This window comes from Prunus persica, chromosome G8, assembly GCF_000346465.2.
Source record: "Prunus persica cultivar Lovell chromosome G8, Prunus_persica_NCBIv2, whole genome shotgun sequence".
NCBI lineage: Eukaryota > Viridiplantae > Streptophyta > Magnoliopsida > Rosales > Rosaceae > Prunus > Prunus persica.
In genome coordinates, this window is record NC_034016.1 from 11,122,765 (window position 1) to 11,141,714 (window position 18,950).

The 18,950-nt window shown below is 36.5% G+C and overlaps 2 protein-coding genes across 3 annotated transcripts; both read left to right on the top strand.

Moving 5' to 3' along the window:
* LOC18768101 (K(+) efflux antiporter 3, chloroplastic) lies at window positions 158–13,610 on the top strand. 2 transcript variants are annotated; one of them, XM_020570078.1, is made up of 20 exons: window positions 158–261; window positions 442–535; window positions 1,300–1,683; window positions 1,995–2,096; window positions 3,127–3,207; window positions 4,455–4,556; window positions 6,493–6,570; window positions 7,287–7,355; window positions 7,569–7,619; window positions 8,124–8,237; window positions 8,325–8,426; window positions 8,514–8,648; window positions 9,101–9,282; window positions 9,390–9,525; window positions 9,849–9,920; window positions 10,090–10,191; window positions 10,805–10,966; window positions 12,130–12,219; window positions 12,318–12,479; window positions 13,076–13,610. In XM_020570078.1, the coding sequence occupies exons 2-20, from the start codon at window positions 500–502 to the stop codon at window positions 13,352–13,354; spliced, it is 2,439 nt and encodes an 812-aa protein (XP_020425667.1). In that variant the 5' UTR covers window positions 158–261; window positions 442–499; the 3' UTR covers window positions 13,355–13,610. The 2 variants fall into 2 exon arrangements, with proteins under 2 accessions (XP_020425667.1, XP_007200954.1); XM_007200892.2 differs by lacking the exon at window positions 158–261 and having other exon boundaries at window positions 268–535.
* LOC18767022 (disease resistance protein RGA2) lies at window positions 13,710–18,006 on the top strand. The gene has a single exon (XM_020570076.1). It carries the CDS (start codon window positions 14,277–14,279, stop codon window positions 17,802–17,804), a length of 3,528 nt encoding a protein of 1,175 aa, XP_020425665.1. The 5' UTR covers window positions 13,710–14,276; the 3' UTR covers window positions 17,805–18,006.

Sequence of the window (18,950 nt, forward strand, 5' to 3'; positions counted from 1 at the left end):
GCAACGTTTTTTCTCTTATCTACTAAAATTTCTTGTCCGAGATAATTACAAGTCACAAGGCCTTTGCGGCCTGTGGGCAATCGCCACGTGGAAATTACGTTAGCTTCCGACTGAATAGGAGACGTTGAAATCCATTTCGTTGCCTCTAACACCTGCCTTTCCTCCACAAACTGTCAAACGCAGTCGCATACAAGGCTTATTGGATTAATCTCTATCTCTCTTTCTCATACATACATAGTTTCAAACCCACAGGCCTCAAACGTGTGTACTTCTCGTCCTCATCTTTTTGGTTCTCTTTCTTTTTTGGGTCTGGCTTTTTGGGCCAATGAGTTCCTCAGAACGCTGAAAAAGGAAGGAGATTCAGAGGGGCCAACTGACTCAGCTCTGTGTGTTTTTCTTCAAATATATACAAAATAACTTCTGAGTTTTGTAAATTTACAGCAAAGAGTCCTTGTGATTTCTTCAATGTGGGTATTCTTGTGTCATCAGCCTCAGCACTATGTTGGAGTCGGTGACTTATTTTGAAAGCTATAAGGTACCCTCTAACATCCATTGTATAATTCGAAGTTTCAAACTTTAAGCTCCACTCATTATTTGGTATTTTTCTTAGATTAGTGTTTCCATTTCTTTGCTTTCTTGAGACTTGAGTTACCACACTAAGTCCCATCTGATTTGTGGATAAGGCTGATTGAGTTTCTTTTCTCAAAAAAGGAAAAAGAAAAAGCACTAATAGAAAAACATAATTTTTTCATGTCAGTGTTACTAAGTTAAGTTTCTTGATGAATTCAAGTTATTTGTAGCATATTTGGTATGTATTTGTGAGCGCATTGTTCGACTTCAGCTCATATATTTGGAGCTAAATACTTCTTTTTTTGGATTGCCCAAGAAGATTTGAAAACCGTACGTAACTTTTCAGTCTTGTTACTTATCCTATTTATTACATGTCTACCAAATGATGAACTAAAGAATGTTTTTTTCCTTAAGGTGACCACAGGGAACAATTAAAAGCAGTTTGGAAAAATTGACAGTTAGTTTGGACTTCAAATGCTGATTAATTTGTAAAATTATTCTGTCATTTATTTGTTAAAACTTTCGCCAATTTTTCCAAATAATATGTCAAAGTTTTCAATCCACAACAGGAAATCAAGAATCCAAGGCCATTAAGTTTTCCATGCTTCTTTATACTTCATTTTGATGTTGGAGTCAACTAGTAATTTGAAACTGTTCTATGTTCACATCCTTGTTAGAGAACTAAATGGTGGTAGCACTAGTCTATATCTTTTGCTCTCTTCCTTGCAGGGATACAACACTATCAAACAAAAGAGCCCATTTATGGCCTGCTCTCTTGCCATATCACGGTTTTGTGGGCGTTCTTTTATTCCATATACTAGCAACCAGCAAGTGAATCCAATATCATATGCCACTAATTACAAGATAAGGCATCCCCCCTTTGTTTCAAGAAATTTCTTAGGAAATCCTTTGTTAGCTGCTTCTGTATACAGTTGGCGAGGACTTGATTTCTCAAACCATGGACCAGCCCATTCAGAAAGATTTCGGATGTTTGCAGCGCTTGATGTTGCCGCTGCTGTTGATGTTATTAATGATTTGGGATTTGATACTTTGACATTCTTAGCTGTTACAGTCATTATCGTTCCTGCATTCAAGATCATCAAAGCTAGCCCTGTAAGATTGTTGTTGTATCTCGCCTTTTTTTTAAAAAACTTTTTATTCTTCTTTGGATTATTGTCTTTTGGCATTGAGATGATTGCCCACGTTGTTTTCATAAGTTGTGTGCAATATGGGCAAGCATGTGGTAATGGTGGATTATTTGTGTATATGCCATGTACTTTTTTTTTTTTTACCCATGTGCCCAGTGTCCACCCATGTGCGTTTTTATGTGCAAACTTGGAAACTCATGCTTGCATATAACAATGTTTTGTTAATTACATGAGATGGCTTCGTAGATGACAGACAGCATATGTTATGGTTTTCAGATACTTGGTTTCTTCTTCGCTGGGATTGTACTCAATCAGTTTGGCTTGATTCGAAATCTTACAGATGTGAAAATTTTGTCTGAATGGGGGATTCTTTTCCTGGTAAGCATTCTTTCTTGTTGTGCTGTTGGAACAGTTCATAATTATGTGGCCTTTTCTATTCTTATGCTGTACCTGTACCATGTTTATGAATACTGAAAATTCATCTCTCTCTCTCTCTCTCTCTCTCTCTATTAAACTTCTATTGTCCTTGAGATTTGAAATCAGCATCTCATACAAAGTGAGACTAAATGCCACTAGACCAAATGGTCATTTTCGATATACATTGTTGGTCTATTCCTTAACAACTTAAGCTTTTGGGGTCAAATGGTTATCTAACATATTATCAGACCCTTGATTGCATGATGTCATGGGTTTGAAACCTCCTACTGGGTATACCCCACTTTTTTGTTGGTTAGCGAAGTGCAGAGTGGGGCTGCTGCAACTATATGTTTCCCTCTCTGTATTTATCTGCCTCTTCAGGATGGGGCTGCAGGTGAGGGATGGTGTTAGCTTGATATATATTGTTGGACCATTCCTTACCAACTTAAGCTTTTGGGTCCAATGGTTGTCTAACACTTGGGATGAACCAATAAGCATTTTTTTTCTTCGTCTGGTCACCCCTGTGTACTTCCTATGTGCAAGGGGGTGTCCTTTTCCTTTTTTTTTTTTTTTTTGCTTTTACAAAGGAAAAAGAAAGAAGGAAAAGAATCTCTTGTCTTCTTTAGTTTTTTATGCTCAAACATAAGTACATCCAGGTTAAAATTAGTTTCCTATTGGTTGATTATTGTATGCACCTAACTGTGACACTAAAAGTAAGAAAGATAGACGTATTTAGGGATCATTAGCTGGACTTAGTGAGAATTGTGGACAGGGAAATATCTGGGAAGGTTTATGGAAGATTTGTTCCTCTTCTTTGCATAATTTTTTCTTAGACGTATGTCATTTTTCTTTCTGAAATTTGGGCTTCTCCTAAAAGTTAAAGAATGCGATTTTTCAAAGAAGCTTATAGTCCTCACATGATGATATGCTGGTCCAACATACCTCTTAAATTGTACTTCTGTAATTATGACTGTTATGTTTTCTCTTTCAGCTATTTGAGATGGGCTTGGAGCTTTCGTTTTCACGTCTAAAGGCTCTTGCAAAATTTGCCTTTGGCATGGGATTAACTCAGGTATTTCGTTGACTAAAAGCAGAACTTGCTGTTTCTAGTATCTCAGTAGTTGTGTAAATGAGATGCTTCATCTTTATTGAGCATAATTATGAAACTCAAACAGGAGTAGTTAGGGTATGAGTTAATAAAATCATCAGATACATGTGATATAGCTGGAAAATTGTGCTTTTGGAGGTTATTTTCAGAGTTTATGGCTACACTTGTATTCTGGCAATAAGGAAGAATTCAAATGAGTATTCATCAGGAATAGTTAAGATAGAAATTGAATTGCTATTCCTATTCATTCTTTTGGCTCAGGAAGTGGAACAGATAGCAGGAAGAAATAGATATTGCATTTCAATGATTAGTTTGCTAAATAGACTAATTGATTGGAATCAAATAACTTAATTATACTTTTAGATATCTCAATTTGTGTGAAGTTATTTATACAAGCAAATTACTGTCTAGTAACAAATTTCCTTTGTTAGATCTGTGTGTGTGTGTGCCTCTGTGTGTGTGTGTGTGTGTGTGTGTGTGTGTGTGTGTGTGTGTAAAGTAATGAAATAAATAAAGCACCAGATAGGTCTAAATGGGACAAGCACAAATTCTCTCAAGTAAGCTCTTCTCTGTAGTGCTATTGCTTAGTTGTGGTTCCCACTTTTTTCACTGAACAAGACTTGAGAAGTCCTCTCTGGTATGAACAAACAAAGCATGCTTTACTTTATGCTCAGTTGAGAGAATTGCCACTTGGATGTACTGATCAGTCTTCTTTTTGCAGTCAATTAGACTGCAGAGTCATTCCTTCGGAAATTTCATTCATTTCTGCCACCATCCTACCTATCAGCATGTCGTAACATTACATAGAATTTAATTTGGTTGTACTGTTAGTTGTATGATGATTGAACTATAAACTGAATGGGGAAACTTGCATATCTTAAGGGCTAAGGGTCTTGCAATACCTTTGTTTTAGGAGAATTCCATGAAAAATTGTTTTAGTTAGTAAAGAAAATACTATGAAACATTGAGACATTGTGTCTTAATGGAAATGTACTCAGTGCTTCTTTGTTGATTAATAATTTTAAACACCTTGTTATACAACCATTGTCATTACTTAGTCCTACAATTTCTCTTTGTTTGCATCTCATATGTTAAGCTTGTATTTACCTTTTATGAATGCTTTTTTTAATTGCATCGAAAAGAAAACCATTTTATAGTGCTGCTGCTAGAATTTTGACCTTTCTGTTTTTTCAACTTTCTTCCTCTTGAAGGTCGTATTGTCTACTCTTGCTTTCACAGCCTTCGAACTCCCTCCTAATGGGGCTATTGGAACCAGAATTTTGACGTTCCTCTTTAACTCAAGGCCTGATTTGGTGAGAACTCTGCTCCATAGAACATTTTAAACATTTTTACCTATGATTTCATTCTATGTAACATGATATTACCATTCTTCTGCTTTTTTATATCTACGAACCTTTTGACTTAGTTATTTCTTGGAGTCCACTTTATCATACTGTTCAGGCTTGCATCCACTTTGGGTGTAGTGTTGACAGTTTTCTTATATTTTTCTCTTCTTCTCAGCTTATAGGAAATATGCTTTTTATAACTTAATTAAGATTTTAGCTAATGGGCAAGGTCACTAAGCTAGTGGCTAGTTGCACATATCAGGTGTTATGTTCATCCCTTTAAATTCAGGATGGTATTACTTTTTATGCTCTTAGTTTCATATCTTATTTGTCTTATGCTGCTGTATTAGTTTTATTCCATAAATATGCCATGAAGATAGACCTTCAAGCTACTGTTCATTGATTCATATGTTATATGCATAACATATGTACAGCTGCAAGCCATTACTTAAAACAGTTGAGTTACTAGACTGCTAGATAGTTTTATTTATTTATTTATTTATTTTTATCAAGGACTGCTAGATAGTTAGATGCCCAATTATGCTTTCTTCAATGGGCACTTGTAAAGAGGTTCTTTGAGCTCATGGTATAGCATGATATTTCTTAGTTTAGCTTGAGAGGTAGGCAGACTATGTGAAGTTAGAATGTGGGTGCTATTGAAAACCCTCAAAGTGATGCTTAATTTGTCCCACACCCACACTATATGATTCATGATTGGTCCCTTCAGCTCATAGTTTTTTTTTGTATCTTTTCCATTGGAATGCATGAATTGTGTCTGTTTCATCAAATGCCAACTTGGAAAATCCTGTATTTCCACATTTTTTTTGTTTGCTGTTGTGTATTGATTAGTTTTTGGTACATAAATGTCATACTAGTACATTTAGTCATTATATTTTGAAGCACTATATATTTTCTTTTATTTTAAATAGTTAAGAAATTTATTTATCTTTATACTACATCAATTTGTTTCTTTACCAGCTATACCATTTATGTTTATGTATGCTAATTTTTGGTGTTGAAGTTGTAGCATGAAAGATAACATGCTAAAACCATAAAACCAATGAAAATGTTGTGCATATTGTGTGGTGGTGTTTTGTATTATGACTTTGACTACTGAAGTGCAAAGTTTTTACTGTGGTGACAAAATTTTGAAACTTGATTGCATCTAATAATTTAGAATGCAGATGGAAAAACAATCCAAAACTCAATTATGCAACATTTAGCCCAAGTGTTCTTTGTAACTTTTAGTATTTGAAATGATATCAAGCATTGAATTGATAATCTAACTAGCTAGGTGCTAGTTATGTAGTTGAGTAGACAGTACAAAACCTAACGGGAAAGTTAGATGGAGTTTCCATGAAAGGAATATGAAGGGAAGCTTGGGAATATTTCTTCAGGAATGCTCTTACAAGAGTGAAATTGCCAAATCCAATAGATGAATAGGAAAACTAAATAGTTCTCAATAAGTTTGCAATTTCTGGTTTAAGTGAAATGTTAACTGCAGATGTGAGTGGTGTGGCTCCGAAGAAACATGTTAAATTCAATTTTGTTGATACTGAAGTACTAAAATTAAACATCGAATTTATGTTTGTACATCAGATACCACAGCTTCTTCTTTTAGGCCCGCCCATAATTTAATTTTTTCCTTCATAAATTTTTGACAACTAATTTACTTATGGTGGTACTCCAATATGAACTTCATTATCTGTATCCAAATGCTTGTCCTGATAAAATATTCAAATACGATAAATTTTCTTTCTTAAGTTCATAAAGTTTTCTTGATGTTTAAAATCACTGGTGGTCTGTCTTTTAGTGTTTCCAACTGCATCATGATACAGAAAGCTCTCTGTCCCAGCCATTTTTAACTTCTAATTTTTTTTTGGTGTACTTCCTTTTGTAATAGGTCAACATCAGAAGCATTGATGAAGCCGTAGTGATTGGTGCTGCTCTCTCTCTGTCTTCTTCAGCTTTTGTACTGCAGGTAATTTAATTATGAAAATGCGTATACTGATTTTTCAGATGAACAAGTCTATTTTGATCAGATATAGTGGTGCCGTAACATGGTTAGTTTTCAAGCCAAAGGGATCATTTACCTTTTTTTTTTTTTTTTTCTCTGTCTTTTGCTAAGCTAAAGCGATAGTGTCTTGTGTAAGTATTTCTTCTTTTTGTCTAGTCTGTGGTTGTGATAAAATACTTCCCAGTTCTATTAAGAACCATGATAGTTTACTTCTTCCCAGTTTTATGGTTGTACAATGGCATTTGTATGATGGCATTTTAGTTTTCTAACGAAGTATGAAAAATGATGCCTAGAAAACACCTCCCATCACAACTTCTTTTCGTCCCTTGATTGGGCTTAATCAATCCTATGGTGGGGAATTCAACCTCTCAGATAGTTTTGAGAGCATCCAGTATTTTGATTTGTTTAACTTCTTGCCTTTGCAATTACAAGTTCTAAAATGGACAGTAATCCCAAATGTCATGCAGTATTTCCCAAAGGTTCTTTTGTTTCCATTTTCTCATTACCTGTGTCTTCTAATTGGATTTTTCCCTTAAATCCATGGAACAAATCAAATTGAGAGGAATGGAACTAATTCTCTACTTTATTACTCATACCAATGTATTTGCTGTTAATTTATATGCAATATACTTAATGATGTTTGATATTGCTGCATAGAGCTTACGTAGCATAATATATAGCTACTTGCAGAGAAAGGTGAACTCCCTACAAGATTTGGCTCAGCAACTCTAGGGATACTTCTTTTACAGGTTCCATTTCAAACCACAATTGAAGTTGCATATATATTCTTTTTCTTTTTTAGGTTCAATTGTCTTGATTTGTTAAATTGAATGGAATGAGCAGTGCAATGGTGTTGCTTGTTCTTTTACTTCCCATTCTGGATTTTTCTAGGGTCATCATGCAAAGTATACATCAAGAGTATGATGTCAATAACTAGCCCCGCCACTGCTTGATATTTGCAGGACATAGCAGTCGTACCTCTCTTAGTCATACTTCCAGTGCTGGAAAGCCAGGTATTTGAAAAATTCAATCAACTTTATAAGCTTAATGTGGAATTTGTTAGTCAGTCAGATTTAAACGTGCAATCTTGTTAATGTCATTAGCTTCACTGAATACTGATGGTAGCACAAAATGTCTCTGTCTACTATTGAAAGGAAAAGAAAAGAAAAAGGAACAATTCCTATGGGTATGTGTACTGAGTGGTTGTCTCTTTAAGATGAGACCGCTATTCATCTTATTATGCAATCTGTGCAATGTCTTCTGTGAAGAGAATGAATTTTGGAAGAGAGAAGTTCCAATTCTATGAAAATCCAACTTAAAATTCAAAGTGATGTGGTCATTTTTCAGTTCTAGGTCTAGTTGGAAATGTAATGTCAGTGAAGGATACTTAGTGCTTGAAAAAATCACTACATTATGCTGTGGGGACTTTTTTTTTGCATTTAAAACTTTTTGGAGTTTGTCTGCTATCAGATACAAGTCACTTTTTGACCATTGCTTAATTTTTATCTTTTTTGCAGAACCTAGCAGAGGGCAGTATATGGCCAATGCTTCTGAAGGAAAGTCTAAAAGCCTTAGGTGGACTGGGTATTCTTTCGCTTGGAGGAAAATTCCTTCTTAGACGAGTGTTTGAGGTTTGCATGATAAACAGTACAGCTTAAGCTCTTGAGTATTTTTTTGTATGTTATTACTGGGCACTAAAATTTAGTTTTTAATATCAGTTTGTGGCAGAAGCAAGGAGCTCTGAGGCTTTTGTTGCGCTTTGCTTGTTGACAGTTGCAGGGACTTCACTTCTCACCCAGAAGTTGGGTTTTAGTGATACGGTTTGATATCACTTCTCAAACTTGGACCGTATTTGAGATTAATACCTGCCCTTTCTATGTAATAGTTGAGCTTCATTGCATATGCAGCTTGGAGCATTTTTGGCTGGAGCACTATTAGCAGAAACAAATTTCCGGACACAGATTGAAGCTGATATAAGGCCATTTCGAGGATTACTTCTTGGGTTATTTTTCGTAACTACAGGGACGTCCATTGACATGCCGGTACTGAAGTACTCTTTAGTTACAAAAAACATTTCATGTTTTCTGTTTTCAAGATTTTAAATTTTTTTTTTCCTTTTTTTTTTTTTTTTTTTTTTCCTGAGAAACAATCTTTGAAATCGTTTTTGGCTGCCTGCATGTTTTCACACAGCGTTCTGTTTTAGGTATTTCAATGACAGAATAATGTTTGTGGACAAAGGGACAAGCAATCCCTTTTTTTCTTTCCGAAAATTGTTAACTTGGATTCATATGCCGGAGCATTTTAATATTTCCTTTCATTATTTTAATGACCTGATAAGTGGTCCTTTTGTCTTGAAAAATAAAATGAATGTATGGTGCTTATTTCTGTACACCTACGTTACATGTTCTCGTACCCAAAATTTGTGGATGCGGCAGAAAAGCAGAATAATCACTAAAAATTCAGCATGCACAAGTCATATTTTTTTTGTATGCAGCTTCTTTTCCGAGAGTGGCCGAATGTGCTTTCACTCTTGGCAGGCTTGATTGTCATCAAGACACTGATCATAACAGCAATAGGCCCTCGTGTTGGACTCACTATAAAAGAAAGTGTAAGAATAGGATTGCTTCTATCTCAAGGAGGCGAGTTTGGATTTGTAGTTTTTTCTCTTGCAAACAGGTGAGCTATAAACTCATAACTCATAAGTTATATCAAGTAGAAAATAATCTGTGACTACACATTTCAGGTTTGGTATTTGTTTTAAAATTCCTGCCTTGACGAAACAGGCTTGGTGTGCTACCACTTGAGCTTAACAAGTTGCTCATAATTGTTGTTGTCTTGTCAATGGCATTGACCCCATTGCTTAACGAAACTGGAAGAAGAGCTGCTGAATTTATTGGTGACAATTTAGATGCCGAGGATGTAAGTTACTACATCATAGAATGCATTTCAAGATTTCTGGAGGCCACCATAGCTGGCCATTGATGTATCTTCTGGATTGAGTTTCCAAGCATCAAGTCCTTTAAATCATAAGTCAAGGCCATAACGTACTCATTTAAAGTTTTATCAGAAACTGAACAGAATCATTTAAGTTTCATAACTCTACTTTTCACACTAATCCACTTTTAATTTATTGTGTTCGGAAAGCATCGTACAACCATCCAGTTTTTCTGAATTAGTTTTAGAGTTATGATATGTCCATATCTTCAGCTTCAATTAGTGCCTGATAAAACAAATTTGTGCAGAAACCTGCTGAGGTGGTCAACTTTGATTCTAGTGAACCTGTTGTTATTCTTGGATTTGGACAAATGGGCCAGGTAAGGTAACTTACATCCTTTTGAGTGAGGTGTAGTTCTCAGGTCCTATTGTAATTACTCTTCTTCTTCTCCTTCTCCTACTTCTTCTTCTTCTTCTTCTTCTTCTTCTTCTTCTTCTTCTTCTTCTTCTTCTTATTCTTCTCTCTCTCCCTCTAACTCTCATGTCCAGGTCCTTGCCAATTTCTTGTCTACTCCATTGGCTTCTGGGATAGATGGCGATAATCTGGGATGGCCATTTATAGCTTTTGATCTTGATCCTTCTGTGGTTAAGGTCAGTGAAATTTTCTATTTGTGTTGCTTCCTATGTTAGAGAGGATATGATATGCATGAACATGATAACTCCTTTTCATTATATTAGAATGAGTAATACTTGAATAACTTGTAATAAAGCAAGTGAAATCATCTTATTAGCCATAATTATCTGGTTGAAAAAGTCTGCATATTATAAATTTGATTAGAACTCTGATACATTGTCAGGTAGAAAGTACTATATTGTTTTACACACCCTGAGAAAGAAATTATTTTCAAAAATGGAATTTTTCATAGTTAGTATTCTTGAGTAGTGGATTCTGATATAGCCCAAAAAAAAGTAATAGGTTTCGAGAATGTTGGAATATTTTTGTGAAGTATTTGGAAGAATTATAGTAGATTGCTTATATGCAGATTGAAATTTTTTACCCGGAAAGAGTTTATTGTTGTCATTTATTTTTCCTTAAACCTTATTCATTTTTTGGATTGACATTTGAAGGAAGTTTGGTATCTGCTTTTAAACTGTAATGGAAAATCAATATGTTTGTTACAAATCTTTTCTTCGTTTGGTATGTTAAAGATAAACTGATACTTTGTTATGACATAATACTATTTAGTAACCATTTCATTCACAGGCGTCTAAAAATCTTGGTTTTCCAATTCTTTATGGGGATGGATCCCGTCCGGCAGTTTTGCAATCTGCTGGTATCTCTTGCCCAAAAGCTGTCATGGTTATGTACACTGCCAGGAATAGAACAACTGATGCCGTTCAAAGTCTTCGACTTGCTTTCCCTGCAGTAATGTTCTCTCTCTCATCCATTATACGCACATAGGATGTACACATACACTAGAAACATAAATATCCTTGTCTTATGAAAAAACAACTAGAAGACCGAAATTTTATCACGATTTCACAAGGAGCCACAACAAAGGGGAAAAATTGTTTGCATGAACTTGTGGAGTTTCAATACTTGTCATTTGACAGAAACACTCTTGTATATATCAATCATGCTCTTTAATACTTACAATCAATGTTGTGCAATATTGGGCTAAAAGGCCATGTTTCAGACTGCTATTGCACTGAGTTTCTCTAGTTTTGGAATTTCATTTCAAAGGACATTCAGTGGTTTCGAAATGCATTTTCTAGATGAAGCCTGAAATTCTAATAGAGCAGTTGTCTTTCCTCTTCTTTTTAGTTATTAAAAGATTTCTGTATATGGTTTCCCACTGACTTTGATACATGTCTTTGTGTGTGCGTGTGTGGTGTTCTCATTATGCATTAGAATGCTCTTCTACGTTCGTCTGGCTCCTGGGATGGTTTGGTTATACAGCATGCTCTGTGTCCTGTGAGATTCATAGCTTGGAGCTGACTATCTTGGTCGGGTTTGAGTTTTTATGCAAGGAACTCAGAGTGAATAAGGGATTGAGCATATTATTTTGAGGGTTTCATTTATTTTTATTTTCTAAATTTGTTAAAAACTCAAAAGCATAGAGGCATAGTGAACAAGATATCCACCAAAACAACACAAGAAAAACATATATAACGAAATCAAGAACAAAACCTCTAACAGATACAACTAAATCAGTGCCAAACCCACAAACAGAACACATCCCAATTTTACAGCAGCTTCCCGGTCTGACCATAGAATAAACTCGGAGGTTAGAATAAGAAAATATCACTTGTGCCTCAAGGAGTTTTTCAATGACCTTTCATTTGAAGGGAATTATAGAACCAATAAATGTGAATTGACATCCAATTCAATCTGAGAGTCCCAGTCCTTTCCTGCCATACATAGTACCAGCTCAAGTGCTGTGAAGGCTAAATTCGTTCCACTTAATAATTGACTTTAATTTTTGGATCTTAGATCATTTTCTATTCTGTTCAGATCTTAAATCCTTTTCTATACTCTTCCTCCTTGGTTTGAATGTCAATTTTATGGCGAAAATTCTAAATTTGCAGGTCCCAATTTATGCCAGAGCTCTGGATCTCAAGCACCTTTTAGATCTGAAGAAAGCAGGTGCAACAGATGCTATTCTGGAAAGTGCAGAGGTATCAGATTAATTGATTGCGTTTGTTTGAATTATTGAATTTGACAAGTCTTTTTATGATGCAACTTTGTACCTGACTAAATATTTTAATTCATGCAGACAAGTTTGCAGCTGGGCTCTAAGCTTTTGAAAGGGCTTGGAGTTATGTCTGATGATGTGAACTTTCTCCGTCAGCTCTTTCGTGATTCCATGGAGCTGCAAGCTCAAGAAGGAGTGAGCAAAACTGATGATAGAGAATTTAATAGTCTGAAGCCTATGCAGGTACTTGCAAGTATATTATTACCTGCACTGAAATTACTTTGTTTAATTTTATTGTTCATATTGGTCTTCTGGATTCAGACCCGAACCTGATTGACAGCACCGTACCATACCATGCATTTTCCTTTCCCTTGTTGAAAATTATATTAGCTTTTCATTTTGAGATGTTTGTGGATAAACCGATCTTTCAAGAATGACAAGCATTTTAAATGGATATGATCATCTACTTAATGTTTGAGACCAAAGAGAACTTAAATATTATGAGAAAGCTATGTTAAGTTTCGCTGAGGCCCGATTTTATCAAGACATCATTCATAAATTATTCACAACACTCTCTTTGAGTGATTTTTCTATTTAGAATTCGATTTCTGAACTCATATGAACTGTCCATTTGGTTCTGCTAACATGCATTCCTTTCCCCTTAGTTCTCATTGTAATATCTTGTATAGTCATGGTGGAGGACAGTTTCAAGACGTAAACTTCTTGCAACTTCAACTTGAATTACTACGTTATTTTTACAATTGGTTCCATGTATATATTCTGGGTTTGCATCCAGTAGGAAAGGATGATCTACATAATTAATGGGTTTGCTTGACAAGGTGAGAGTTGCCGACTTGATTGAAGACGCTGTACCCGTTCCAGCCACGTCATTAGAAGGCGAATCATGGGGGGAAACCAAGGAAGATAGTTCTTATATCTTGACAATTGAGGGGAATGTGGACGAAGCAAATCCCGAAAACAGTGAGCTCCAACAGTCTGAGCATACAGAAGAGGAAGGAGTTTCACATGGTGGCTTAGAGACAGAGAACGGTTTTGCAGTTAAATCACAAGATGTTGACGGATCAAACTCTTGTGTAACAACTAAAGATGAAGTGTAGTGTAGTATAGGAGGAAAATAGTGTAAAGCTTGATTTTTCACTCCAGTGAATTCATAATTCCTTGAAGGTGTCAAAATCTAGTCTCTTTTGGTTGAGAGTAGCAATGTGCACAGGAACAAACTTGACTTTGTGAGAGGGCATCCAAAAGTTGTTTCTGGAAAAGTAGAGGGGGTGCTAATTCTTTTTATCAAACCACAGACTTGTATATTGTTTTTTTCATTTTCTGTTAATACAAGAGAAATGTAAGTAGGAAAAATACATGGCCTATGTCAGTTCTAAGCTCTCTTATCATGTTCGTCATATAACCATCATCACTATGTTAGCAATGTGTCATATGGAGCCAGTAAAAGTTAAAACATTTTATTTTTGCCAAGTAGATTTAATAATTACTAACAAAGAAAAGCAATTTAATATGGAAAAATTACTTTCTGCACGACCAGAAATTGCCCCCACCGGAAGCCATGGCAGCTGCAGAGCCCTCCCACAAACAAATCTCCGAAAATCACAACAAACCCATTTCATGGTTGCAACCAAATCCTCTGTTTTAAGTGTATAAACCCACCCATATCATAATTGTATGAATTTACTTCGATCCTGTATTGATATCGATTCTATTCGACTGGGTAGCAAGCTCAGTTAATACGTTTTGACTAAGTTGGTAAACATGTATGCCAAAATGTGGGTTTAAAGTCAAGTTCTGTGTGTTGACATGAAGTCCACCTTCCCGGCTTCTCTAAAGTCTAGGGATCAGCCAACCAACTCCAACAATTCTATCATTTGCTGGCTTTTGAAAGTCCCTTTAAAGCCAACTATTTTCATAATCCAAATTGTAATTCTTTTCAGATCCATTCCATTTCCAGATCCATATACAATATTCTCATCATCTCAGGCTTGTTTTGTTTTGCTGTTGTTGCTGCTATAAATGGAAGCAGCAGGCATAATTTTATCCCCTGCTTTGCAAGTGATCTTTGACAGATTGGCATGCCCAGCCTTAGAAAAGGTTGCTGATATCTGGGGTGTCGAGGACAACCGCGACAGCCTACGAGATGCCTTGATGAGGACTCAAGTTATTCTTCAAGATGCAGAGGAGCAACAATTAACCAACAAATCTGTTAGGCTTTGGTTGTCAAACCTCAAGAATGCTGCTTCTGATGCTGAGGACATTCTGGACTTGTTTATCGCTTCCCAAACCGTCATCCGCTTTAAAAAACCAGGTGCAATTTTTGGTTTTCCAATTACAACAGCCTCTGTAGCTGAAACACTCCACAGATTAGAAAAGAAGATAAATGAGGGACTCTCGACATTTAATTTTAGAGAGCCTAGCTTAGAGCAAGACTGGCTCTTGCGTAGACGACTCAAATTCTTCACTAACAAGAGGGAGACTGGCTCTTGCGTCGTCGACTCAAAGATATATGGAAGAGATGATGAGAAAGAGAAGTTAGTCAAACTGTTACTATCTTCGGAAACATCCCAGGATGAATATGCAACTTGTATACCAGTAATTGGTATTGGAGGAATTGGAAAGACAACTCTTGCTCAATTGGCATATAATGATGAGAGGGTACTCCAACATTTCGACTCTAGAATATGGATTTTTGTTTCTGAGGATTTCAATGTCAAGACGATTATGAAGACAGCCATTGAGTGTGCAACAGAGGATGAATGCAAGTTGTCGGAGATTGAACTACTTCAGTCTCGGCTTTCAAAATTGCTACAGAAGAAAAGATACCTGATTGTGTTAGATGATGTTTGGACTGAAGACCAGGATGATTGGGACAATCTAATACCTTTGTTTACAGGGGGTCTTGATGGATGCAAAATCATTGTCACTACCCGCAGTCAAAAAATTCCATTCATGATGGACTTCCCGAATTCACCATTTTATTTAAATGGTTTGAAGGATCATGATTGCTGGTCTTTGTTCAAGCACCGGGCATTTGGACGAGGAGAAGAAGAGAAGTATCCAAATCTTACACGGATTGGGAAGGAGATTATCAAAAAAATTGGAGGTGTGCCATTAGCTGCAAAAAGATTGGGAAGCTCAATGCGCTTGAAAAGAGAAGAAAAACAGTGGTTATTTATGCGAGATTGTGAACTCTGGGAATTAGATGAAAGCCAACATAAAGTTTTCCCTGCCCTGATGTTGAGTCTATCACCACATCTTAGACAATGCTTTGCATTCTGCTCACTATTTCCCAAAAAATATGAGTTCAATAAGCACAAGTTAATTCATCTATGGATGGCAGAAGGCTTCATTCCAAAAGAGGGAAGCAAGCGACCTGAAGACATTGGTGACGAATACTTTTCCGAATTGTTGTGGATATCTTTCTTGCAAGAAGTACAGCTACACGAAGGTGGAGAAACAATTGGATACAAGATGAATGAGATCATTCATGATTTTGCACGATATGTTGCAGGAAAAGAATATGTGGTACTTGAACAAGGTCGGCCACAAAATTGGTCACCAGCAGAGATTCGCCACGCATCTGTTGTTTATACATACGGTGCAATTACAATTCCAGAAACTCTATATGAAGCAAAACATTTGCGAACTCTCTTATTGATCGGAGATTCCGGCTTCTTAAACATAGATAAAATTTATTCAAGTTTTGAATACTTGCGTGTGCTAGATCTCAACAACTGTGATCTTGTTGATTTGCCTAAATCCTTGAGTGGCTTCATGTGTTTGAGGTATCTTGACTTGTCTTACACGCTTATCTCCCAGTTACCTGAAGGCATGAAGTATCTCTTTTTTTTGCAGACCTTAAACCTACTTGGTTGCCATAATCTTGAGATTTTGCCTTCTTTGGGATTAAACCTAAGACATCTGAACTTAAGTGGATGTGTGCGTTTGACTGGTATGCCTTCTACAATTGGATTGTTAGTTCAACTTCAGACATTGCCACTTTTTGTTGTGGCGAATAAGGAAAGGAATATTCAGCTGCAATATTTAAATCTTCATGGGGAGTTGAATATTACTGGCTTGGAGAATATTGAAGTTGCTTCTTCAGCGGAATTGGCAGAACTGCATATGAAGATAAATCTTGAGTCATTGGGATTATACTGGGGTTTTTTTCTGGGATTTAAAGATTCATTTGCCAAACCACCTAATGCCCCACCCGAAGTAGGTGTCTCAAGATTACATATAGCGCCGCAACCTGAACAGGTTATTGAAAGCCTGCAACCAAGCAAAAATCTGAAAAAGCTAGTTATAAATGGATATCCAGGAACCGAATTTCCTGATTGGGCTCTCCCAAATCTTATTGCCGCTGATTTCACCAACTGTAGAAGTTGTAAACATCTTCCAGCCCTTGGGGAACTTCCGCTACTTAAGACGCTTTCTTTGCATGGAATGCATGGCGTTAAGAGAATTGGTACAGAGTTCTATGGTGACGGTACTGACATATGGTTTCCATCACTCGAAGAACTATCAATAAGTGATTTTGCAAACTTGGAAGAGTGGTCAAGTGCAAATGATGGAAATGCATTCCGTAGACTGAAGAAATTAACTGTAAAGAGTTGCCCGAAGTTAGCACATATACCGCTACCTCAGTCCCTTCAACATTTGGAGCTGCGAGATTGTAATACTGGGATGATGCCCATGGCAGATTTAAGTTTGCTATCTGTGCTTATTCTTGACAAAATTCCAGAATTAGTGTCTCTCCCAGAAGGGCTCTTTGCATCAGCTAGTCTGTCTTCCTTGAAGATTTTGTCTTGCCCCAAGCTTCATTCAATGCCCTTGCATATGCAAAACCTTAGTTCTCTGAAATCATTGACCATTCGTTGGTGTGGAGAGCTGTCCTCTCTGCCACAAAGTTTGCAGAACCTTAAAGCTCTGGAGTCAATGGAGATTAGTGACTGTCACAGTCTAACATCCCTGCCAAATTGTGGAATTGCAGGTTTGGCTTCGCTTCGAACTTTGTCCATTGAAAACTGCAGTAAACTAACTTCTCTGTCGTCTAGTTTGGAACATCTCACATTGCTTGAGCACTTGACTATCATGTACTGTCCAAAACTTGGTTCTTTTCCAGCCGGTGTGCAACACCTCTCCTCCCTTCGAAGTTTGATTGTTCTGAGCTGTCCTTGGTTTGATTCTCTGCCAGAAGGGTTGGAAAATGTAAAGACCCTGCACTGCTTGGAAATTAGTAGCTGCCCCAATTTAACAGCTTTGCCAGAATGGTTTGAGGATCTTGATTCTCTTAGATCTTTGACCATATATGATTGTCCTAATTTAAAAATGCTGTCACCGGGTTTCAAGCTGCTCACTAAACTCCAGCACCTCTCTATTCAAGAATGTCCTGAGCTTGAGGAAAGATGTAGATGCGGTAGTGGTGAGGATTGGTCGAAAATAGCCCATGTCCCGCATAAGTACATTGGATCGCCTCAGGTCAGGCAGTCTGGAGATGCAAGCACGTCTGGCAGCTCTTCTATCCAAGCATCTTCTCAGTAAGACACTTCTATTTCCTTGTCATTAATAATCTATTATATATCGTTATGGTAGATCATTCCTCCTGGTGTTGTCACTGTTGTGGTGTGCTTTTTTATTTTTATCTTTATACTGGATTATGTACAGGGCTGTTTTGAAAATCCTCTGAGTTTGTATTGTATGGATATCAACATTAATAAAATTTCCATGTTACTTGTCTTTTTGATTTTTGATTCTGTTTATTTTTGTTTTAAATAATGTTTAGTCATATTGCATTGTTGTAGATTTTTGCTTGATAGTTGCCAATGCAAATTTGCAATGCAACAGCAGAGTCACCAAAAGATGTCACATGGACTTTCAAATTACTGAATTCATGAAAGAAAGTTGTCATAAAACTGAAAATCTTAGTGCTTTATGCCCTCATCAAATGCAAATTTTGAATAGTTTCTGCTTCGGAATGTGAGTTTTATATGTTTTGGAACAATTCGTTGGATCTTTGTTGCTTGAAAATCTAAGGTGGGTTCGTTTAGGTCCATATTTATCTGTGGTTAGTTTGTTGCTTGTTTGGCTTTAGCCTTTGATGGAATGTGATGAAATCTAACAGCAGGGCGGAAATTGACTTTTAAAAATAGTTCAAATGCTGAATTTTCTAAACAAGAGGTTAACGGGCAAATTTAAAGTATCAACCAATACGACAGTTTTCTTTTCATTGAATCACAAAGACAAACTTGAACAAGGAAGAATAGCATTGACTTTGGTTGCTGCTAGCTCAAGCCATAATTCACCGCAACCAAAGACCATTGCCATTTGCTTGCCCAGTTGGCCTGCCTCTGCCTCTTTCAGGTAATTCCTAGTACACCTTGCCCTCATCGTCAAGATTAAGTACTGTCAGTGTTCTAATCCATTGAAAAGCTTAGTGGAATTACAAATGTAACAGTAATTTTTAAATTTTCAGTTAATAAAATGTCCAGCAAAATTGTTTTATTTTGCTATGCTTCTTCTCCTAGCTTGATGGTACTGAGACAGGAGAAACCAGCGGATCAAACTTTCTTTCTTTGTGGCTTTAGGTCCCCAAGTAGTGATTATTCTTTGCTTTCCTAGTCAAACATGGGGTGCTCTAAGGCTCCAGCCAAGAACAAGGACAGATTTTGGGTTCCACTCACCTTTTGT